This window comes from Echinops telfairi, unplaced genomic scaffold, assembly GCF_000313985.2.
Source record: "Echinops telfairi isolate 266 unplaced genomic scaffold, ASM31398v2 ScPeMD7_23;HRSCAF=83, whole genome shotgun sequence".
Taxonomy (NCBI): domain Eukaryota; kingdom Metazoa; phylum Chordata; class Mammalia; order Afrosoricida; family Tenrecidae; genus Echinops; species Echinops telfairi.
In genome coordinates this window covers 51,245,176-51,271,158 of record NW_022103920.1, presented here as the reverse complement: position 1 = coordinate 51,271,158, position 25,983 = coordinate 51,245,176, and the positions used below count along the sequence as shown (strand labels likewise).

Genomic DNA, 25,983 nt, shown 5'->3' with positions numbered 1-25,983 from the left:
TTCAGTTTAATGGGGGACAGAGATATTACTCAACTGGGATAGAGTCCTTACAATAACAGCACAAACACTGCAAAACAAACAAGCCTGTGTTTATGCTTCATTTTGTATTTTGTTAGCATTGAATGCAATAGTTTTAGGAACATTATGTTAGTAGAACTATATCTGGGTATTTGCAGCAAATGCAATGGAAAATCAATTTTACATTTATTTATTCAAAACTAAAGGGACTGAACTATTCTACAAAATATTTTCCATCCCCACTTGTGACTTGCCCACTCAGCCTGATCAATATCCCGACTCTGCAATAGTTTACACGTTTCTGCAAAAACATCAAAACTTTACTGAACTCGTGATATAGTATGCATTGTTGTTTGAGGAGTGAATCTCAAAAATCCTTTGGTTTAATTAAGGGTAGAAATATGACCAGTATGATTTTTTTAATTTTGTGTTTCATCACCACTGGGTGTAAGATGAGGAAGAATCAGGCAGGTAAGAAAAGGATGTCAATCAATTATTGAAAGTCAGTTTCTCATGGAGTAGATGAGCAATAAGCCTCAAGGTCAAACCACCCGTCAAGGTTTGAATGGTGACAGTGGTCTCCTTTCAGTATGTTCTCTCCAGGTATACAGTAACTCAGGTAACCATATGATGAAGTTAAAGCAAAGGTTGAAAAACTTTTCTGGAAGCTATCGCCTAGAGCATGTAGGATTCTGTGTATGGAATATAGGCTTCCGTGTCAATTTAGCTTGTGAATTAATAATCTCCTCCAACTTTAACACAAAGCTATTGCTAACCCATTATTAGAGATCTGTGTTACTTTTCTCTTTTTACTAAAATGTGTAAGATTGATGTTAAAAAATATAAAGATAGTAAAGTAGCTCTCCTCATTTTATCTTTAAAAATATTATATTTAGAGTTCATAATAATAACTAACACATTTATAGAATTTACCATGTTCCTCAAGTCACTACGAATTAGAATCATCTTGATGACAATTAGTTTGGTTTTGTATTTGGCTCTCCATATTCCAGGAACTGCTCTCAATGTTCTACATTCATAATGTCATATAATCCTTATACCAACAAAATAATCTAGATCTTTTTATTGTTCTGTATTTCACAGATTAGTGAACCAAGGCCAGGAAAATTAGACGACTTGCTTGTGATCACGTAGATAGTAAACAATACTTGAAACAGGAAATGAATCCCGAAGTTTTGCCCTGGACTCTGTGGTCTCACACTATTACAATACTATCCATCTATATGTTGTTTCCATGGCTTATTATGACGCCATGTGTGCCGAATAGATCTGCGCCATAGGGTTTACAGAGCATCAAATTAGAGTCTACATAGTAGGTCTAAAAACTGTATCCTTCAAGTTCTGACAGTTAACATTATCAGCATGTCGATTTGCACCATTGCATACGCATCATTACCTGGATTTTGGCCAACAGAAAACTAAGACAAGCTTGTAATTTCATTGGCATCTTTTGCTACTTTTGGTTTACCCTCTCTCTCCCTTTCCTCCTTCCTAGTAATTTTTACCTGCTTCCCAAGAGTGTGTTCAGGATTAACCAGTGCTTACAAAGACTGTTCCCTCCACACAAAGCTGCTATATAACTGAGAAGTAGTGAATTATTGACTGTAGTGAAAGTTAGTTAATTTGAGTGAGGAAGGAGTGGTCCATGAAACAACAAAAGAGAATTGGTCCACTTTCTTATGCACAGTCCTCAGGATAATCTAAACTTCAGCCCATAGAAGTAAAGGAAATTAAAGAAAGAGGGAGGAGCCAGAGAGATCTCAGTAGTATTTTGCATTTGTTTAGAATAAGGGCATTCAAACCAAAGTCACTAAAGAAAAGTTTTCATTTCTAACTACAGACATTGGGTTAAACAGCTCAGTTCAGGCAAAAGAGGATAACAAGGTGCACACAGCCAGGGCTGCATGTCAGTTTAACCATGGCCTTAACTTGGGGCTGAATCCCACAAATGTCAACTGAGATATTACATAAATTTAAAGATTTTTCAGCTCTGAAGTTCTATTAGTCTCTAGTTTTAATTTTTGTTCATTTTTAACTAAGTTACAAAACAGAAAACTCTCATTATAAAACATTTTCAAATTATATAAGAATACAAAAGAGATAAACATATCAAATATAAATATACCATCTGCCATAAATACCTCCCAGAGATAGTTGATGTTTATTCTATCTTATCTGTTTATTATTTTACAGAATTAAATCATTATATACATAGTCCCTTAAAGCATTTTTTTTTATTTTGAAGACTGCCATGAGCATTTTCTCATGTCATTAAATTATTTTTGATGGCACTACTCTTAATAGCTGCATTGTACTCCTTTATATAGTATTTCACTAATCCTTCATTGTTTAAAACTTGGTGCATATCCCACTTTCACTATTATAAATGATGTGGCACATGAAAACCCTTATATGTCGCTATGTGAACATGTTCTGTTATTGATTAGAAGGTCAAAGAACATTTAAAAAAAATATTACATATTTAGTGCCAAATTGTCCTCCTCAAAACATATACCTTTTATGCTCTCATCAATAATGCGATCTCAAGGGAGAAGATATTTCTCCATATTCTTGCCAATACTGGAGGTATCTAAAATTGTACATTTAATACTAATACACATGTTAAATAAATAAATATATTTAATATTTCCAACAAAAAGAAAAGTTATTTTTCTGTAGCTTGACATTCATTCATGAATGCAAATATTATTTCATATATTTCTAAATTAGGATGTCTTTTTTCATATCCCTCTATTTTTTTCATTTTTATTATGTATTTTTTTAATTCTTTGTTGACTAGTTTCAGATTTATAATTTATCTACACATAACTACCATAGAAAGTATGTTATTTTGTGATTCACGAATATAAAAGAGTATTCTTCATCAGTTATCTTATTTGATAATCTTTCAAATATTTAAATAGGCATATTTCCTAAAACTTGAAATATATTTAATTTTTATTTCCTTCCACAATTAATTTTTGCTCTGCAGAAATCTCTTATGTCAATCTTATGTGTTTACAGAAAAGTGGGTCTGTGTATTTTTCTGTAAAATTTTTATTTTCGACGTGAAACATTCTAAGAATAAAAACAGATAAGATACCTAAATGAGTGTTTTCCTATATTTAACCTAATTACATTGAAATGTACAGCTACATGTTTATTGTCAGAATTATATTTAAAATCTCATGGATTAAATTGGACTAACTGAAAGTTTAGAGAATTACAAGTTCTGTTTCGCTGATATTTTTTCAGGGAGAAACTAAAGTCCTATATGTTAATATAGGCACTAATAAAGGGTACTTTTCCAAGCTTTACTATAGCTTTATATTTGTTTTATTTTAGCAGTTACTTATAAATCTATGTGTCTATCAGAGAGGTACAATTCTGAGTTGCTAATATTACTGGAAGGAGTCCTGGGACACTCCTGTCAAGTTCTTGGCTGCTACTGAAACACGTGTTGTCGAGTCCATCAGCGCGCCCTAAGGAAGATATTGCAGGTGGTGGCTGCAAAGATTTCAGCCTGTTACAGTCTAGGGGGCAGATCTTCTCTGTCCTGCAAGGGCATGATGAGTAAGAACCGACTTGACAGCAACAGATAATATGCTTTGAGGTCATTGAAAATTTGATGCTTTAATTTGGATCTCTCTTGATCTTCTCTCTTCCAAAGGGGTGGGGAGAGTGTAGATTGGAGCAATGAGAGAAGGCATGAGAAAAGAATTCAATACTTTCCCCATAGTTGAATATATCACTCATTGGATAGTTTAAACACATTCAATCACCCTTGCCATTGTGAGCACTAGCTAATGAATTAGCTAGCTTTTTAACTTTCCAGGAGAGTCAAAAACTCTGTCTTGCTGTTATATTTCCCCATGCCTCACAAACTCATGCTACCATTAATTCTCTAACTGAATTAAATCAAGTTAATTTTTGCTCATGCTACTTAAGTAAAACTTAGAACCCATGTAGGGAAAAATGGGGTGGAGAAGGGGAAAGGCGGGGAGCAAGGTAAAAGAAAAGCAACATAAAGTCTTTGAGACTTTACAAGTGAAATTAAAAGTCAAAAGGAGAGCCACCATTGAAAGCTTTTGTATCTTGGGTTGTTTAGTTAAAATGTAAGTGTCAGACACAATTTAAAGGAAGATGCCCTCTTTTTGACGGAGGCCTTACAACTTGGTTCTCACTTGCACATTCAACCTAGTCTTAGCAGCAGAAGGGAATGGCATATCGAAAGCTAGACTACATCTCACCAAAGAAGAGCCTTGGCATCGTAGAGAACAGAGTGCTTCAGGTATTACTCAGAGTTTTTTCTTTGTGATGACTAACATTACAGCCTTTAAACTCCTATGGGGCTTATTTGCAGTTTATTTGCTTTTTAAAACAATATTGTGTCTTACATAGTCCCTGATCTTGTCATTTACAATGTGAAAAAGGAGTTGTTTTATTTCTTTTTACAAATGTTTCCTTCAGAATCTTGTTGAAATGACCCATTAAATTCAATGACGATTTGTAAAGCTGAACTATTTCAAAAAATGATTAAATAAATGGCAGTAAGTCAATTCCACCCCATTCTATCCATGTCTGTGGGCTTCTGCACTCCCTGAGCAATGCTCCTTATGTGGATCTCATTTTTAAGTGAATATCATGAGTTAGCCCCCAGTGAGATATAACAAGCAAAATAATGGTTGAAGAATATTAAATTTACCCACAATAGAGGTGAAACCATCTTTTGAATTTTCTGATAGTACTCTATTTCCATAATTTGACCCAAATCATCAGGATGGAATGTTTACTCCCATAAAGAGTTACGGTCTCAGAAATTCATACAGGCAGTTCTACTCCATCCTTTGAGGTCATGACTCAGGGCTGTGAGTCTGGTCTGGATGAGTTTTCATATAATAAACATGAAAAATAAGCATTTGAAAAACACTCAGAGTAATGGAAATGCCTGCCACGTGATTTCTACATACTTAGATGGGACATTCTTTTGCCACATACAACCTAAGCACCTAAGAGTAGTGACCGTGCTTCTGTTAGGTACTGAGTTTTCCTCCCAGATGAGAAAATGTCCTCATCCTGCGCAGCTAGGGGAGGGATGCTGTGCTTCCCAACAATCTCAAGCCATTGCTCTGTGTATAAAGATGATGCAGAATGCTAAGTTCAGTGTGGCATTTTCCTCCGATGTTGTTATTGTTGCTGGATGCCATCCAGCTCATTCTGACCCAGGTAGGCCTTCTGTACAACAGAAGGAACACCTCCCCAGTTCCCAGCCATCCTCACAGTGGTTCTGTGTGAGCCCTGTGTGGCAGCCGCTGTGCCATTTCATCTCCTGGAGCTTCTTTAAACTTACCCTGACGTCTCTGGTCCCCCTGGGTTTCTCTTATCTTCACTGCCCGACCGTATTTCCTCTGCACATTCTTGGAACATAAAATGGCCAAACTAGTTGCATGCCTGAAGCTGGGAACTAGGAATTCTGTCCTATAGAGCCAGAGTAGGCACTGGGACAGTAACGTTTTACATAGAGCAAAACGAGGGATAAGCAATATTGTTATGTTATTTCATTTAATCCGCAGAACAATTCTATCTGTTAGGTCACTGTCTGTCTTTGTAAAAGCCTTTTAAGTCTAAAAACCACCCTCTTGTCTTTTCTTCTTCTTAATGTATCATTCTTTTAATAATTCCACCATTCTGTCTGGTGAGGAGCCCAGGGACACTCAGGCAGAGGAAAAACTGGACATTTTCTTAGAATCCCAGGGGTCAAATAGGTTTCCCCTCTTTCTTAGTAAGTACTTCTCTCTTTTTGGGTGCAACCAATCTAGAGTAAAAGAGTATTCCGCCCACTCTTCTCTCAGGGGCCTTTATAAACAGGAATCAGGAAGCCTCGGTTAAGAAATCACTTTCAAAATTATGTAAAGATTGAACACTTTTCTTGCTGAAAAAAATATAATTACTAGAATGAATGCACTGAAAACTAGAGAATCATATATTGTTAGTAAAAAGAACAAAAAATAATTAACATATAAAAAAGAGAGTTTAACAAATACTTTAGCCATGGGGCTATACACCAAAAAAGCAGGTATTGTAAGAATCTCTTAAAATTTCAAACTTGTTGTCAAATATCTTCTTGTGAGAAATGAGGAGGCTCTGGAAAGAAAAAGGAATTAATCTGAATCTTAAGGACTGTGCAATATTTGAAAATAATGCTCCCGTTGTTTTGTGCCTTTAAGGCATTCCAAATCCAAGTAATCCAATCAACAACAGAATATGAATTACCTGAGCCTTTTTCATTGTTGCCGCATTGGATCCTGTTGTTGGGGTACTGTGCCAGTCAATCTCGGAGGGCTGCTCTTTTCCCATCTCCCTCCACCATTCTAATCCTGAAGTACCTCTCCAGGGACCTATCCCTTTTGATAATATGTCAAAGTACATAAGACAAAACTCCCCATTATCTGAGGTGCTTGTTACCCACCTAGGAGATTGGGTACCTTGCTAATCGTGCAAAGAAGGTGTATGGAACCCTAAAGACAAGACTTCTCCCTTTTTTTTTCATCCCACTAGGCTATAATTGCATTTTAGAGATAGGCAGGGGACCCCTCATTACCACCAAGAGTCCTTTGTATCCAGGCTCTCTCTGCTGAGACCTCCTGGCGAGAGGACTAGCACTGGGGACAGACACAGCAAGAAGCAGAGGCAGTAGAACCAGGAGACTGGCAAAAGATGGCTCAGCGGATTCCCTGGCTCACAAAGTGGGAAAGCGGAGCACCTTCCATCAAGAACCTTGCTGGTGAAGTGGGATCCCTGAAATACCAATACACAAAGTGAGCAAGCTGAGTACTCTCTCAGAAGGAGGCGTGTTGGAGGAGTGGGGGTGCATAATGGCACTTATTTGGGAATCTAAAGAGCTTTGTAACCCTGCCCTGAGCAGCACAATGGTTAGTCTGGTTGAAGAGACTCAAGGGACCCAGAGGCCAAGGGTCTGGGAGAGGCATGTATCTGAGTGAAGACCCGTGTCCTGAATGATTCCTGATTCTGAATTATAACCAAATAGCAACAGCAGCAACAACTTTAATATTATTAGAGAGGTTTTCACAGTACGTCACTCTGATTACTTGAGATACGTTGTAACTTAAGAAGCCTTAGAGCCAGTCCTCTCCTCTTCCATTTCTATATTTGTCTTACCTCCTTTGCTAAGTGAGGTATTAAATGTTGCTCTTATTTTTGAAGCGCTCTCTAGTTAGAAAACAGGTAGTATGAGTGATAACTTTGCAACAAGCTGAATTGTGTGCTAATTCTACTTTTTTAAATGTCCAATAGACAGAATGTGCAAATTTCATCCGAGTACTTCAGCCGTATAACAAGACACACGTTTATGTGTGTGGGACCGGAGCCTTCCACCCCATCTGTGGCTATGTTGACCTTGGAGTCTACAAGGAGGTAAGATAATGGAGGAGTATGAAAACCATGATCTATTGTAGCACCGTGTTCCTTACGGCCAGGAGCATTTTGCAACATAAAATAGGCAGATTTGAGTCTGAGGGTTGAATCATATTATTTATGAATTGTATAAGAACATCTTGTATTCGTTTTCTAGGGTTACTGTATTAAAATATCAGAAATTGGGTGATTCATAGGAACACAAGTTCATTTTCTCACAAGAAGTCCAAATCACACTATGGGTTTTGTTGACACCTTCAGATGACTCTAAAAAGCAACTGTTTTATGTTTGTCTCTTAGCTTTTGATAACCTCCAATAGTCCTTTCTGTCAGGTGCAGCATCACCTGACATCCTTGCCCTGGTTCCCTGTCTCTGTGAATCTCGTCTTCTTTTCTAGAGATACCAAATAGGATTGGCAGCACCCTTACTGTAGCATGACATCATTCAAACCTAGCTGACAACATCGTCAAAACCCTATTTTCAAATAATGTCACATTTGGATTATTTGTGATTATTCTGGGTGAAGATATCAATATATCTTTTGGGGACACACTACTCAATTCCTTTTTTTTTTCACCATTCAATTCTTAATATTCATGTTCTTAATTTTTTTATGGATTGTCAACTTAATTAGATTCTTTTTTGAGCAAATCACTTTAAATTATTTTTTTTACTTATATGACCAACATTAATATATTTAAATGGTGAAAGCCCTTGCTTTTATCTATCTACTAAATATAAGTCTGCATTTCCCCTGGAATTTCCTTTGTAACTAATTCTACATAAAATATTGCTATTGGTCAAAAGATATGCATTTCCTAAAGAGTTTTATTGTCCCAATGCAACAAAGCAAACATGTTTAGCATCTGTGCGATTGTGTAAACAAAGATACGATACATCTAAATGTTTTTTTGTAATGCGTATTGATAAGTAGTAGCAGTGGGAATTCATTGTTTATTTTGGGCCAAATTGACTTTGTGGAAATAAGGGCTACATTAATTAACAGTAACTGATTCCAGACGTCAGTGAACGTTTTAATAAATGGGAAACATGCAGATGCTGATCTTTACTAACCCCTTCGAGTGCCTTTTTCATGTGTGGCAGAAACTGTGCTATGTCCTTTATGGATTTCCTTTTTTCCTCGGAATTCCACAGCACCCTAAAGATGCAAGTACCATCATAGTCCCCAATTTCATGTCACCAAAAAATTGTGTCTTGGTGGAATTAAAATCACCCAACCAATAAAGCTATTTAGCAGACTTGAAATAGCAATTTCCAGAGGAAGCATGTTGAACTCAGCTTTAGAATATGTGCTGTAAATTGTTTCTATAAATAAGTGCCTTGATGGGTTGCATTGCCATCGTGTGTGTGTGTGTGTGTGTGTGTGTGTGTGTGTGTGTGTGTAAAATATCAAACTCACTGCCATTGAGTCAATGCTAACTCACAGCGACCCCTCGGGTTTCCGTGACTGTGACTGCTTATGGGAGTGGAGAGCCCAGTCTTTCTCCCGCAGAGCTGTGGCTGGTTTCCAGTCAATATGTACATATGTGTTTATAGATGCAGCTATACGTATACATGTGTAAAGACATACACACCTTTTCTATGAACAGTCACATCTGTTTGCAGGATCACTGGCTGTGTTAGAAAGTAAAGCCTGGACTTATGAAATAGGTTTCTTTACATTGGTTTAACGGATTCGTGCCGAAATCAAGCCCACAACAGTAGATTGATTCATTGTTCTTTCTAATCCACGTGTATCACCAGCTCAGATTCAACTGTTTAAAACCACGGCAGCTCATATAATCAAATCTCGGAGCTGCTAGGAGACTTGCCAACTTGAATTCATCATTCCTTGTGCGTGGTGTAACGGTCTCCTGCCTAGTTGCGATGAAGAGTAATATATTACACTAACTCATAACAGAAGGAGCCTTGGTGTTGCAGAGACTAAAGTGCTCAGCTGCTCATCGGGAAGGCGCTCTCGTAACGCAGGTTTCCTTTATGTGGGAAAGCCCATAGCTTGGATGTGTTTGAGGTCTAAGGCTAAAGGCCAAACTCAAATCTGCTGAGGGAGGCACGGAATGTTCCATGGCTCTGTAAGTTCTGAAAGGGAGTTTAGATGGAATTAATTACTTAGTTTGGGGCTGTCAGGAATCCCCGAGGCAGTCAAATTTACGAGTTCTATGAATAACAGAATTGCAAGCGACCTGGAGTACTGAGCCCTGTACATTTTAGCTGGCCAAGAGACCAGGTAATTGCATGACAACCCTCTTTGAAGGTTGTTCACTTCTTTCACAGGGCCCTGGCGAAGTAGTGGCTCACACCTTGGGCTGCTAACCACAGTTGGAAACCACAGCCACCCCGAGGAGGAAAGATGAAGCTTTCTACTCCTATAAAGAGTTACAGTCTCCGAACCCTAAGGGGTAGTTCTACCCTGCCCTAGAGGGTCACCAAGTTTGAATGGACTGACTCCATGGCCCTGCAGGAGGGGAAGAGAGGTGGACAGAGGAGGCAGGAGGAGAGGGAGAGAAAGAGATTTCCTTTTGCGTTTTTATTCTCAGAAACTTTCAGAGAGTGTTGCAATTAGTTTACTGGGGAGAGGGAACTGCATGTGTAAAAGGGATGCAGGGGAAAGGGGGACATGGGAGCATCCCAGGGATGGCTATTTACTGTGGCTGGGCGAGAGGAAGACAGAGGAGACAGCAAAGGATGAATCCCAGACTTCTGATTTGGGCAGGGAGTTGAAAAATGGTATTATTTATTGAGAGGAAAATAGCAACAAGTTCGGGGGCAAGATAGTGAGTTTCATTTTGTGTCTCCATTGGAGAGGTGTGTAGTAGGCCGTGTCAGGTGGGCCATTGCCTCTGGGATATTGAAGATAAGCCAGGGCTCCTATAAATCATTTCTGATACCAGTTTGAGCACAGAGAGCTAGAATGTGAATTCTGGCTCCAGTAACTTAGCAAAATCATACCCTCTGTACACTACATATACTTTGTAAGGTTCTGATACTTCATGAAGGGATTATATAGTATTAATAGTAGCTACCTCACATAGTCATGTTATATATAGACTTTAGAATAGAGCCTGCTATCCATAGTATAGTTACATGCATGTACATACATATAGATCCGTGCACATAAATACAGCCACAGATGTTTATCTTGCACAGGGGTGGATCTCTACAGAGAGCAACATTGGTAGGGATGGGAGCTCAGGCGGTGTAGTGGCGATGTGTCAGCGCTTCCAAACCATCAGCCTCTCTGGAGGAGGAAGGCGGGCTTTCTACTCCAGGAGAGTTACCGCCTGCAAACCCACAGGGGCACTTCTTCTCTGTCCAATGGCCTCTCATGGGCTTGATGGCAGTGAGTTTGGTTTGGGTATTTTTTTATGTATATATGTAATCTGTAAAATAAAATCTGTAATATATAAATATAGATATAAACCGCAATATTGGAACTGGGTGATAACAACTAAAAACGCTTAACAATTTGGACCTATATTCTTTCCCCTGGGCTCTCTGCTGCTGGAAATTACATCTTGTAATGAATTTGATATTTTAATAATTGCCAAATCCTTGTTATGATGAAGAGTTCATTTACTTTCCTTCTTATTTACTCATCTCTTCACTTCTGCAAATATGTTTCTGGGTATGCCATTCAGATGCAGGGGCTTTGATGAATAATTGTTTAGACTCAAAAACTCAAGGGAAAATCTTACAAAACTGAAATTATCTCACAACAAAGATTCAGTCAGTTCATGTCAGGAAATGTAATTAATTGTCCATTATTCCTTACGTCATTTTCCACTGGTGCCCTTGACATTGACTAACACAAACTTACTTTCTTGTTGCCTCCCTCCTCCAGGAGATTGTGAGAGAGAGTCTGTCTTCAACCTCCACAAATACCAGTGCTGGGCTTATCTTGAGAATTTAGTGAAATGTTGCACTTGAAAACAAATGTCTAGACAGTTGTAATAGTTTATGTAATACCTGTACACACACTATGCCATTCTCCCTTAAATTTGGCCCCTCTCCCCTCTCCCAAACATTTTATTATTTCTTTGGGGGGAGCCAAGATTTAAATTTCCTTTCCCTTTATAATATCCATTATAGGCCTATTAGTAAACCAGCTTATTTGACTGTGCAGAATAGTATACTCTTAATAATACTTTAAACATGGAGCCACCGTGTGTAGGGTATTCCGCCCCCCCCTTCATTTAGCTCTGTCCTCATATATAACTACACTTACTTGGACTTCAATATTGAAGGTCAAGGTGATTCTATAAATGATCTTTGACACATTTTAACTCCACATGTTGGAAATTCTTTAGCTAGAGGGTTAAAGATCATAGGCTTGTGGTAAGAATTTAATCAGACAATGGGTATAAAGTTCTTAGCACATGGTTCATGCCTGCTATGTGTTATATTAATTAATTGATAAGTACTATGGGATCATTGTTACAAGTTGGGCTGCTAAGCAGAGGGTCAGCAGTTTGAAGCCACTAGCTTCTCAGCAAGAGAGGAATGAGGCTTTTTACTCCTGTAAAGAGTTAAAGTTTGGGAAACTCACAGGGGATGTTCTACCTGGTCCTCCAGGGCTGCTCTGAGTTGGCATCATCTTGATGGCACTGAGTTTGGATTTTCGGTTTATTATTACGAGGAAGAGGTGCTGATAGCATAGTGAGTTATATTTTGGGATGCTCACCACAAGGTCAGCAGTTCCAAACCACCAGTCTCTCCCTGTGTGAAAAAAGAGGCTTTCTACTCCTGCAAATATTTACAGTCTCAAAAGTCCACAGCGGGTCCTTCTACCCTGTGTTCTAGGGTCCCCATGAGTTAGTATATCCTCTGTGGCACAGAGAGTTGCATGATCACTAGAAGCCCTGGAGGCACAGGGTTGAACTGCCAGCTACGAATCTGAGCATGGGCAGTTTGAAGCCCAAAGATGCTGCTGCGGCACAAGGATGTGGTGGTGCACGTCAGTGTGCATTGTGGCCTTGGGGACTTCGGGGCACAGGTCTACTTCATTCTAGAGGGACTGTGGGGTCACTGTGATTCCGCATCAACTTGATCGCAGCAGAATATTATTTTTCATGTTGTTGTCAATATTAAAAGTCAGGAATAGCAATTCCTAACCGAGCACTTTGCATTGCAGTTACTATTTTTAAAAGATATTGTCTTACTTATCTGCTACTAGAAGAGAAATATCACAAATGGGTAGATTTAACAAGCGGATTTCTTTTCTCACCATTGAAGAGTCTAGAAGTCTCAATTCAGGAAACCGGCTGGAGGGAGGAGGTTTTAGCTCTGGAGGTTCTAATGCAGCGGTTCTCGACCTGTGGATCGCAACCCCTTAGGGGAGCAAATGACCCGATTCATAACAGTAGCAATATCTCAGTTATAAAGTAACAACGAAAATAATTTTATAATTGGGGGGGTCACCAAAACATGAAGAACTGTCCGAAAGGGTCGCAGCGTGACGGAGGTTGAGAACCATTGCTCCAGTGGAAGGTGCTTATTGCGTGGCTTCTTGGTAATCTTCAAGTGCATGGACTCGCCCCTCCTCTCATCTCTGCTTCCTTAGTTTGCTCCTTTTCTATCTTGTAAAAGATTGAATCAAAACAGCAATTCGCACTAACCCCAGATCATGAACATAATAAAAGTCACCCTTTCTGAAATGAGATTGTTACCACAGGCATGGAAGTCAGGATTTACAACAAGTTTGGTTTCTATTGAGTGATACAACAGAGGGTGGCTATGAGACAGAATTGACTTGCTGCCCGTGGGTTTGGCTTTGGTATTCAATACATAACTTTCCACCCTTTGCTCACCCTCAAGTCATGTTCTTCCCCTATACAAAACACATTCACTCCATCAGATCCCCTCAAAAGTCTTAAATCAACTCTAAGCCCCAAATCGCATCTTCTGAATCATCTCTATCAAATATGGTTCATGCTTTGGGGATTATTTCATGCTGGGCAAAATTAGTCTTCATCTGTGAAGCCGTGAAATGTCCCTTTGAAATTCAGAATGCCGTGATGCTGTCCTTTGAAATCAATGAAGCCTTGCTTCCCATAATCCTTCCAACCGTTCTGAGTCACGCACCGCTCTCAGGATGCTGCTCTTCCTGTCGTGGGGCACCACAGATGCAGCTCCTTTGTCCTGCACCCTGATGGTAGAATCCCAGAGGCACCCAGCTTTCTTTGTTTTCATTCGGTCTAACTTGATGGGTTTTCTGTTAGATCCCTCAGTCACAAGCTTCGTCTCTTTGACAGTCGTTTGCACAATCACGTTCTTGGTGAAAACTCTAGAACACATGTCCTTTGTTTGTACAACAGATTTTCCATACCTTTACATTTTGTTTCTGTTTTACATAATTCATTATGAGGTCCATCTTTCCTCCAGCATTTTACTATAAGCAGCACTGAGAGACCATGAGTTTTCCTGTAACATCTTGCTTAGAAAGTCCCTCAGCTAAATATTCCAAGTTCTTCACTTAAAAGTTCTACCTTCCATCAAACATTTAACTATAATTAAGGCAATATTTTGCCTGTATAAAAGAATCACTCTTCCCCCATCATATTCATCATTTACCTTTCAAGCCTCATCAGATGCACATTTAACACATTTCTGGCGACATTCTGTTTCTGGCACTATATGTATTCTTTAATACGCGTCAGACTTTCTCTAAGCATGTACTCACTTCCTTCTGAGCTCTCACCAAAATTGCCTTAGATGTCCATAAGTCTACCAAAAGTCTCTTCAAAATGATCTAAGCATTTATTACCAAACCAAAACCCGCTGCCATCAAGTTCAATCTGACTCCGGGAAACTATAGGACAGAGGAAAACGGCCCCATAGTGTTTCCAAGGCTTAGTCCATAAAGAAATAAACCAGTACATCTTTCTCCCAGAGAACAGTTGGTAGGTTTGAACCACTGAACTTTTAGTCATCAACCAAGTGCTTAACCATGTCACCACCAGGGCTCAGTTAGGCACTTTAAACTCTTCTAGTCTTGGTCCATTATCCAATTACAATAAGGCTTCCACATTTCTAGCTATCTATTAGAGCAACGTCCAATCATTGTACCAAATGTCTTAGTTATCAAGTACTGCTATACCAGAAATACCATAAGGTGGTGACTTTAATAAACACATGCATTTTCTCAAAATTTAAGAGGCTAAACATCTGAATTCAGGGGGCCAGCTCTACAGAAAGGCTTTGGTGTTGGCTCTGGACGAAGGTGTTACCCCTTGTCTACTTGGAGAGCCTCACGTGACAGGCATCTACCCTCTCCCCTTGCTGCTGCCTTAATGGCTCCTGCCTGTGTAAGAGCTTGACTCGAAACACATCCTACACCACATCTCTCATTCACACGCAAAACAGTCCATTCACAAATTGGATTATAACCATGTGCATACATGTTAGGTGTTAAACAGATATCAGTTTTAGGGGACACAATACAACTTAAACAGAGTAATGCTATCTATCTTCATCAAAATATCTGATATTACAACATAATATGCCAAATAATTATATTTCCTCTAGCATCTCTTGTTTCATCGCTTGCTGTCTACACAAATAGCTCTGAATTATCTTTTTTTAAAATTGTTGCACCGGCCCTCTCTTGTAGCGTTGTAGCTACCCCCATCTAAGGAGAATGTCTATCATTCTGAGTTTCTCTGACAGTGTGTGCTCCGGAGTCCCCATGGTTCTGTGTGTTACCTTATTAGGCTGCTAACCACAAAGTGGTGGTTTAAACCAAGAGCAGGCTCGGCAAGAGAAAAATAAAGCTGTCTGCTCTTATAAATATTTACCGTTTCTGAAGCCTATGTAGGATTGTTATAAGTCTAAATAGACTCAATATGTTTTGTTTTGTTTTGTTTTTGCTTTAAGGAGGCATCTCTTCCCTAGTCATGTTTTGATGTCCTCCAGTCTGAGGGCCATGTCTCTCAGCACTATCTCAGAGAGTATTGCAAACCTATTCATATGGTTTTCACTCTCCAAGATTTTTACAATGACGTTGCAAGGTCCGGCCTAGTCTATTTAGTAGGAATCTCCACTGAAACCTGGGAGCCAGAGTGAGTGTACTGGTATGTGAAGCACCAGTGCCATTGCTTCCAACATCATAGCAGCATGTAAACCACCACAATACAACGAACTGACACACTCAAAAGTAGACGAAGTAAATGAAGTCATCTATTAATAGTTGGCTCATAAAATGTACAGAGTACAAATCTAGAAAATTGATATTGGTAGAAAATTAAATGTAATTTTATTTTACACTTATTGATCTTTTCCTAGGCATTAATGAACTGAAATATGCTGGCATTCGACTATGTGTTAGTCTGGGTAGACTAGAGAAACAAATCCATGGACACACATGTGTGTAAGAAAGAGCTATTGAACATTGAGAAAATATCCCATCCCAGTCCAGATCAAGTCCATACGTCTGATATTAGCCCATATGCCTGATACCAATCTATAAAGTCCTCTTCAGACTCATGAAGCACATGCAATGATGCCGGATGTAGAAGATCACAGGCCAGAGGGTAGAAAGTCTTTGGATCTAGTGTATTGGAAACATCTCAGCGCTTGCAGGGGTCTCTGCATCATGGTGGGTCCATGTGTCTTGTCAGCTGCTATGTCTCCCAGGGTGTGTCAGAGAGAGAGGTGTCTCCCGCCTCCAAGGAGGAAGTACTGGATTTCCCAGAATTCTCAGGAAAAGGACATGCCCACACAGAGGCCTCATAGACTATGATCTGATTGGCAAGCTAGAGTCCACCCCTACACTCTTAATCCTCAAATTGACAAAGGATTATAGCTACCACAGGCTATTTTGAATCACAGCCAAATGATCTACTACACCAGGAGTGTAAAAATTGAATATGAATTGTGCTATATCTGTTGTTATGAAGAACATTTCAAGACGTACACTGAAATGCTTTCAATGAGAGGATGATAGCTACACACCTACAAGGAAGACCAGTTAATATGACTATTATTCATGTTTATGGACCATTCTAAAGATGAAGAAATTGAAGATTTTTACAAAATTCTGCAGTCTGAAATTGATCAAATATTCAATAAAGATGAATTAATAATTATGGATGATTGCCATGCAAATGTTAAGGGGAAAAGCTCAGCAGTTGGAAAGTGTGGCCTTGGTGATAGAAAGGATGCTGGGAATTTGATAATGGAATTTTGTAACCCTGACAATTTATCAAATTCAGCTACCTTTTTTCAACAACATAAACGCTGACTCTACAAGGGGACCTTGATAGATTGCACAGAAATAAAATCATCTGCATTTTAAAAACACAGGCTGACAAAGCTCACTCTCATTTGTCAGAACCAACCAGTGGCTGACTGTGGAACAGACCGTCGATTAGTCTGAGGAAAGTTCAAATTAAAGCTGAAGAAAATGAAAACAGGCTCAAGCGAGCCCAAGTGCAATGCTGGATTATCCCACCTGAATTTAGAGATTGTCTCAAGGGTAGCGTTGATGCATTCATGTGACCAAAGATCAGGAGAATTGTGCCATTAAGACATCTATGTGAAGACAGGTCAGATGGAATGAATAGATCATAGTCCATGGCAGAAGAGTCTCTCAAACTTACATGTATAGTAAGCAGCTAAAGAAAGAAGAAATGATAAATTAAAAGAGCTGAACAGAAAGCTTCAAAGGCAACTTGGGAAGACAAAGTATAGTATTATTTAAAAGTTCTATAAGCCAAATGTTGTTATAGTTATAGCCAAATGAGTTATAGGAAGCTTCAAAATAATATGGAAGGAATATATACAGAGTCACTGTACTAATAACAATTGATCACCATTCAACCATTTTAGGAGGTATCATACAATTTAAAAAATTGTAGCGAATGAAGAAATCCAATGATACTGAAGATAATGACAAGAAACAAGGCCCCAAGAAGACAGAATGCAAATTGAGATGTTTAAGCAAGCAGATGCAATGTTGGAACTGCTCAAGCCATTTGAAAAATCAGCCCAGACAACCAACTAGAAGACATGCATATTTGTTCCCTTTCAAAAACAGAAGGTGATCCAGGAGAATGCAGATACTGTCCAACAATATCACATGCAAGGTAAGTTTTTCTGAAGATTAAAAAAAAAGAAAAAGAAAAAGATTACATCTACACACCAAGAGTAAGCTGCCAAAAATTCAATCAGGATTCAGAAGAGAAGGTAGCACAAGGGGTATCATGGCTGACACCAGGTGGAGCCTGACTGAAAGAAGAGAGCACAAGGAATATGTTCATTTCTGTCTATTGACTCTGCAAAGGCATATCCAACTGCGTGGATCATTAAACAAAACTATGGATAAGATTGAGAGGAATGGGAATTTCAGATCACTTCATTGTGATCCTGAGGAACCTATACCTGGAACAAGAGGCAGCCATCGTAACAGAACAAAGTAAAGGAAAAGTGTGTGGCAGGACTATATTCTCTAACCTGACCTATGCATCCTTTATGCTGAGTCCGTGATCTGAGAAGCTGCCCTATGTGAAGAAGGCTGTGGCAGCAGAATTGGAAGATGGTTTGGTAACAACTTATGATATTCAGATAACACAACTTTGCTTGCTGGAAGGACAGGTAACGTGAAGCACTTATTGCTGAATATTAAGGAAATGCTACGGCCTCCAATATGGAGTACACTTCATCAAGAAGTCCTTAAAATTCGAACAGAAAGCAATATCAGGATAAAGGAGAGGCTGACTATTTTAATATTTCACTTTACTTGGATCCACAATCAAATATCATGAAATTGTATTCAAGAACTCAAACATGTTTGTGTTTGACAAATCTGCCTTGAAATCCTTCAAAAGTGTTACAAATCAGACATGTCACTTTGAACGCTAAGTTCTGTCTCACTCAAGGCATATTTTCAATCCATTTATCTTCACTTGAAAGTTGGACAGTGAATACAGTAGATTGCAGAAAAATTGAGTTATGGCATTAGATGTTACGAATTTCCCAAAGACAGCATACATCTGTCTTGGAAGAAGTTCAGTCAGAATTAGCTTTAGAGATGGGGATGGCCAGGCTTTGTCTCATGTACTTTGGGCATGTGATCAGTAAGGACCAACCATTGGAGAAGGACATCATGCTTCAGAGATGGGCAGAAAAGAAGATAAAGACCCTTCACAAGATGGATTGACACGATGGCTGCAAGTATGGGCTCAAACTTTGTTCTCACAGCAATGTGAGAACGGTGCAGACCTGGGTGGTGTTTTATTGTACAGAGGGTCAGTATGAATCAAAGCCAATTGCACAGCACTTCAACAACAACAAAACTATGTACAGTGTGTTCACAATAGTAAAAGCACTGCAATGTGGTGTCTTGTTTTATTGTTTTACAACATTCATCAACAGTTCTGGAGATGAAATTCCTGCCTTGAACACTTTTATGCCACTAGAATACCAAAATATTATAAGGTTTAAATGATATAGTATAGTCACATATGCATAGGCAGATGGGCCATAATCATTATAAATCTTATAATTATGATCATAATTTTTTTCAAATAGGAATTAGTTGTGTTCGACTCAATAATTAGGCTTAAGAAATATGTGTATTTCAATGTATACTTATATACTATGAATACTTTGATGGTTACTTTGCTAAAAATTATGGTTCAGACTAATTTAATTCATGAGTATAGTACTACATCTAATTGAAAATGTCATTTAATGTTAACATTACCACTCTAAGTAAAATAGAGCAAACTTGGGGATTGAACCTTGCCAGAAATAACATTTGCTGAAGAATTAAGGATCCCAGTGTGTTGTGTGTGCTATATGCTAAATCAGGTTTAATTGAGTTCATTAGTTTGAATTTAACTCTTATCTCCTATGTTTTCGCTGCCTCTGATATTTTTTAATCTCACTTGTGTTGATATTTCTTATAACAGGAAGTTACGTTCAAACTAGACACACACAATTTGGAGTCTGGCAGACTGAAATGTCCTTTTGATCCCCAGCAACCTTTTGCTTCAGTAATGACAGGTAAGAGCAACGCTGCTAGGCAGTTCTTAACTGCAAGTGGTTTTCTGAGAAAGTGTGAGTAAATTAAACCACACTTTTTAATTGAGTTAAGGTCATTTAGGATTTTCATTCTATTGGATATTTATTTCCAGATATTTTTGTATCTGGCATTCTTATCAGTGAAATATGACCCTAACAATCATGATGTCTGTGCAGTGTCTTATTAGATGGATTTTCTTATAGTAAATGATCACATTCTTATTTATTCATAGATTAGATGTTTCAGATTTTTAAAAGGTAGCACAACTTGCCTCAGTATAGAAGTTAAATTCAGAAATTCCTCTTGCAAAATCGGTTATAAAATATGCTTAAATTGTGAACAAAACAATTAAATTTAAGACAAAAGGTAAGAATCAAAATGAATTGAAATATAGAATACTGATAATAGAGTGCTTATGACACTTTTCTCCCACTATTATTATTTCCTACTTAGATCACTTAAAATTGTATGAAATTAGTTGCTATCTTATTCATTCTTCTCTCAGTATGTATACTTTTAAGTTATTTTCTTATGAGACCATTCTCTAGTTCAAATTAGGTAAAAACTGTGTGACGTGAAGTCTTTTCTAAGGAATGTAGGCTTGACCTCTGAATTTCAACGATTATAAGAACTCTTTTTGTCTTTATGGTATTCATGTCTTTGTATTCAACTCTCCAAAGCCCTCTTTAAAGGAGGCTTTTTAAAATGTCACTCTGAGGACTAAGGTGTACCTGACGCAATGCGTAGTCTTTGCAATCATACCTGTGTAGGGCATCTGCGAGGTAATAAGACACCTCCGAAGAATCAATGCCCTTGCATAATGGTGCTGGTAAAGAATGTTGACTGTCCCCCGGACTGCCAGAAGAAGGAACACATCTGTCTTGGAAAAAGCACAAGCAACATGCTCCTTGGGAAGGAAGATGACGGGACTTCATCTACCCTACTTTGCGCATCACTAAGAAGGAGCAGCCCTGGGAGAGAAACATCATGCTTGGTAAAGCGGAGCACCGGAAAACAACCACCACCACAACAAAGCCGAGGGAGGCCTTCCATGAAATGGATGCTATTGAGTCTGTCTCATCGTGACCCTTTAGGGCAGAGTCGTGGGCAGCGCCGTACTGACCCTGTGGGTTTCCCTGGGTGTAAATATTTATGAGAGTAGAAAGCCTCATCTTTCTCTTGGTTTGGGCTGTGTTCCATATATGGTACGCAGGGGAATTATGAGCCAGGAGCCACTAGAGAGCAACTAACAACAAATAAAATTAGCATTGAATGTCAGATCGATGATCTGAGCAAAGCGGCATGACATTTTAATTTTCAGGTAGCTGGACCTGATGTAATGACCTTGCTTTGAAGTGAAAGTATGTGTTTTCCCAATTTTTGAAACTTATATGACTAATGTTCAGTCATTTTTCTAAGAAAATAAGATTATTTTCTATTTTGACCTGTTAATGTTTGAAACACTCCTAATAAAACAAACAATATTTTGTAGGCAATGATGACCCCTGCTAGCAATCTCTTAAGTAATTTCAAATACAAAGAAGAAAGTGTGACTTAATAGAGATCAAGTTATTAGAATGAAATGTACTAATTTGTCCTGACAAGACATTCAAGTATCAGCAATTGCATATAATTCAAAATGATGATTTGCTTCATATATTCTTACCAAACCACATCACCACACATTTCTTGTTTTCAGTTTGTTCTTTTGTGTTTTTAAAATTAATACTATAATTACCTATTGCCATTTATCTAAAATATTTTAGCAGAAGGTCTTAAAAGCGTGGGAGTAGTGCTATTCATTTGTATATCTTCATCTCATACACATGGGTAGGTTGGTCTCTCCACCGCCCCCCTTTCATTTTTAATTGTTGTCATTTGTTACATTTGGTTATCTATAGTAGTATAGTATATATTTAGATTTCTATAATCAGACTTTAGAAAGTATCATAAGCACTTCTTATGCAATTTTAGAATTGAAAAGACAAGTTTCTAAGGAAAATTGAGATTCAGTAATAAAGCAATATCTTTGTTTTATATTTACAATTTAAAAATGTAAATACTCTTTGGAATGTAGTCTTTCTGCTGCTCCTAAATGTAATAAAGAGGACTTGAACCAAACTGATGAAGGTAAAAATCTATAGGCTTCCGCATAGACTACAACTCCGGGTAAAGGAAGCAAAAATCCTCGCAACTGCACCAGCAGACAACATCACGACCAATGTAGAAGACAGGGATTTGTCAAGGGTTTCTCTTGACTTGGCTCCACAATCAACCCTCATGGAAGCAGCCAGGAAATAAAATGGTGCATTGTGTTAGACAAATATGCATCATACCTATTTAAAGTATTGAATAGCAAAGATATCACTTTGATGACCAGCAGCATCTGACCTAAGCCATATTTCGAATCACCGCATATGCAAATCATAGCTGGACAATGAATAAGAAAGGCTTTAAGAAATAGATGCATTTGGTTATGGTGCTGAGGAGGACTACTGAAATTGCCATTCACTGCAAAGAGAACAAGCACATCTCTCTTGAAGGAAAACCCCCCAGATTGCTCTTTAGTCACAAGGATGGCGAGCTTTTTTTCAGGTACTTTGGACATTCTCAGCAGAGACCAGTCCCTGGAGAAGCAGAGCTTCCTGGTGGAGTCCGTGTAAAGGAGGAAGACCCTCCGTGAGAATGACTGACCCAGTGGCTACGACAGGCTCAAGCAGCACAGGAGCAGGAGGGGTTTTGTTCTCTTGTCCATAGTGTTTTTATGAGAAGGAGCCAACGCAAGGCACCCCAACAAGTGCAGCCAAACTAGTGGACTATAAGCTTTCTTGATTTAATCAGAGGTTGAACTCTCAAAGGGGTAACCTATCTCCTCTGAGTTCAGCATTCTCCTGCCATGTCCCATCTGCCTTTGACCCCCTCCCTCCTCTGCCTCCCTCCACTCTTTCTTTTCCTTTTCTTCTCTGCCTCCTTGCTTTCTTCTTCCTCCAACCATCTTCACCCCTTTCTTCCTCTCCTTCCCCTTCTTTTGCTTCCTCTTCTCTTCTCCCTTCCCTCACCCCCTCAAAATCACAGACATGAACTTTACATAAATAATAAGACAAAGAAGCTTGGTATGCAGTAATGGCAACGTTTTCCTTTTTTTTCAGAAACTCCTGTTTATCAAAAGAGACATGCTTAGCTACAAGGAATGCAATATGTTGTAATTATAAAGAATGACTTCAGTGCTGAAAGATTGCTTTCAACAACGGTTAGGCAAAGAAAAGTTGTGGTCATGGAGGTTGTATCGGTTAAGTAAATACTAATTACACAACCTACTCCCTATTATGGCATTTGCTGTTTAATATGTTTTCCCTGTTCCTACAAAGAGGAACTTCTGATGATGTGTAAGGAAGAGAACAATCAGTCTGAAGTAAAGTTCATGTGCATGCATCGATGAATTCAGAGGACTTTGACCTTTTTTATATTCAAGCGTCTATCATTAGTTTACCAAAATTAATTGAATTAGATTTATTCAAATAGCACATCTTTCTAATCGGAGTGTGATATTTTTGAAATAACAGATTCTGATATTAAGCCATAAACACCATTGGTTTAATGCTCTGAAATTAGCATGTTATAAGTCGCATGATGCACCCCTGTGCTCTTTGAAGTCCTATGTAGTTCTCTTCTCCCCAGGTGAGTACCTCTACTCTGGAACCGCGTCTGATTTCCTGGGCAAAGACACCGCCTTCACGCGGTCCCTGGGGCCGACTCACGACCACCATTACATCAGAACTGACATCTCGGAGCACTACTGGCTCAACGGTGAGTGAATTTCTCACTTTGGATAGATTAAAAAACAAAAACAGCCTGCATTATTATTCACTCAGTTGATTCGGGAGAATTGAGGTGGCGCAGCAGACGGAATGGAAGTATGCTCTGGGGAAGAACATCACAGGCTGGCCATGTCCACCAGCAGGACACAGGGTTCCGCTTGGAGGGAGGATAGCCAGAGTGCTGCGGAGAAGCAAGGAGGGAGGGATTTTGTCTCACGTGATTTAGACAGGTTATCTAGGGACCGTCCCTGGTAAAGGACATCCTGATTCTCAAGAAGAAGGGCAGAGGGAGACCCTCGATGGGATGCATTGGCACAGTGACTGCAACCACGTGCTCAATCGTCCCAACAGTCGAGAGGGTGGTGCTGCATCCCCAAGGGTCAGTTCTGTGGCAGCTGGGGTCCCTGGAGGTCAGACCCCAGCGGGACAGACACATCTCTAGAGATGTGTGAGTGCACAGCAATGATGGAGTGTTGTCATTTGACATCTAGTCAGTTCTAACTCATGACAGCACCATATAAAACAGAATGTCAACTTGCCCGGTCCTATGCCATTTTTGAAAGCATTGCTACGTTTAATTCCATCGTGCGACTATTGTGTCCATACATCTCCCTGGGAGTTTCTGTCATTTTCCCTGACCTAATTTACCAAACAGGATGTCCTTACCTAGACCATGTTTTGGGGTTTTTGTGACGTCCGTCCAAAGCAAATGAGCCAAGATCTTGTCATGTTTGTTTCTAAGGAACATTCTGACTGTATTTGTTCCAAACCTAATTTATTTGTTCTCTCGCAGTCAATAACATATTCCATATTCTTCACCAATACCAAAGCCATAACACACCAGTTCACCTGTTTTTTGTTTTTGTTGCCCAGCTTTGGCACTTATGTGAGATGATTAAAAGGGCCAAGACCTCGGGCAGGCACACTTTGGTCATAGATTGACAGTTATTTACTGAGCGTGTCCTCTGTCCTAAGTTCTATGGGATATGCTGCTATTATATTCCTTTCAAGAGGTAGTAAACTGTATGGAAAGGTTACGTAACTTAATCCAGATACAGAGCTTTTGAATTCAAGACAGTAGTCCTGTGTTTGCAACCACCGAGCAATGCTGTTTATTAACCCAAATGAAAGAGAGTTTATTATAATGCTAAATTCCATTATTTAGGGATTATGTGTTTGTCTTAAAACATGTCCATCCATATTTTTAAGCATTATTGTTATAACGACATTAGTTTATATAATCACGTATTGTTTATAAGTTATAAAATGCTTTGGGTTTTCAAAGAATTTTCAAAAACTCCAGTGAGTAGCTTTAATGAATTCAGGGAACAATAGAAGACTTCTCTTTTGTCTCACAGTTTTAGAGAGGGTCATATTTTATGATGAGTTCCTAATGCTCTCTAATTAATAGATGACGGCTACACTAAATGGAAACCCATGTAACACTGCTCTTTAAGGCTGCCAGGGTTTCCCATTCCTGTCACTGGACTTTGGACGAGGGAAACATGACAATGTCTAGGGGCATTTCTTTCAAATGGCTATTTAAGCCATGACAATATAAACTTCAGAGAAAAAATGCCTCAAAAATGTTACTTTACAATACTTGCAAAACCAACTTATTTATACAATATGATGTCCTTTGAGCAAAATGTACCTTTTTCAAAGCAAAAACAAATTCGGAAGAATATCTCCAATTATGTGATTACACACACACACACACACACACACACCTTTTTGTGCATTGTAAGGTCTTTGAGAAATGACTTGATTTACAAATACACCAGTTTTCCCCTATCACAAAGCTCGGTTCAAAGATTTCCCTGTGGCTTTAAAATAAAGCATATAATTACATTCCTGCAATTGATTAACAAACAAACTGATGAATAAACATCATATTACCCCTCTTTTAAGAGCTTATTTATTTTGTTTTACACTGGCATGCCCATAAAGAACTCTGCAGCATTGTCAAAACAATAAGCACATGGACTACTATGTGCCTAGAGCACCATTGTTCGTGCTACATGAAAAGAATGCTAATTCCCCAAAAATATGTGTTGTAAAGTTAACATTTTTATGCTGTGGCTGTAATCCCATTTGGCAACAGAACTTTCTTGGTTGTGTTCATGAGACCATTACCCTTATAGAATGTGTTTTAAATGATTCTGTGGTTTAAAGTGCTTGGCAGCTGGATAAACAACCTGGAGGAGAAAACAATGGGACTGATGAGTCCAGGGGGACAAGGGAGAAGGGGAGATGGGGAAAGCAAGTGGTGTTAACCAACCTAGGGACAAGGGAACAACAAGTGATCCAAAATCAGTGGCAAGGAGGGTGTAAGAGGCCTGTTAGGGATTGATCAAGGGCAATGTAACCAAGAGGAATTACTGAAACCCAAATGAAGGTTGACCATGATAATGGGACAAGAGGAAAGTAAAAGGAAATAGAGAAAAGAACTAGGAGGCAAAGGGTATTTATACAGGCCTAAATACAGGCATGTATATATATATTTATATATGATGATGGGGAAATAGATCTATGTGCATATATTTATAGGTTTAGTATTGAGGTAGAAGATGGACATTGGGCTTCCACTAAAGTACTCCCTCAATTCAAGAACACTTTGTTCTAGTAAACTGGCATTCCATGATGCT

At 38.8% G+C, this 25,983-nt stretch overlaps 1 protein-coding gene across 1 annotated transcript in view; it reads left to right on the top strand.

Annotated features, from left to right (window-relative positions):
* SEMA3D (semaphorin 3D) overlaps nucleotides 1-25,983 on the top strand; it is a 244,665-nt gene that overhangs the window by 147,333 nt on the left and 71,349 nt on the right. Inside the window, exons 5-7 of the mRNA XM_004702630.2 lie at nucleotides 7,354-7,473; nucleotides 19,405-19,498; nucleotides 23,196-23,324. Coding sequence (XP_004702687.1) covers nucleotides 7,354-7,473; nucleotides 19,405-19,498; nucleotides 23,196-23,324 — 343 coding nt within the window. The remainder of the gene's footprint in view (nucleotides 1-7,353; nucleotides 7,474-19,404; nucleotides 19,499-23,195; nucleotides 23,325-25,983) is intronic.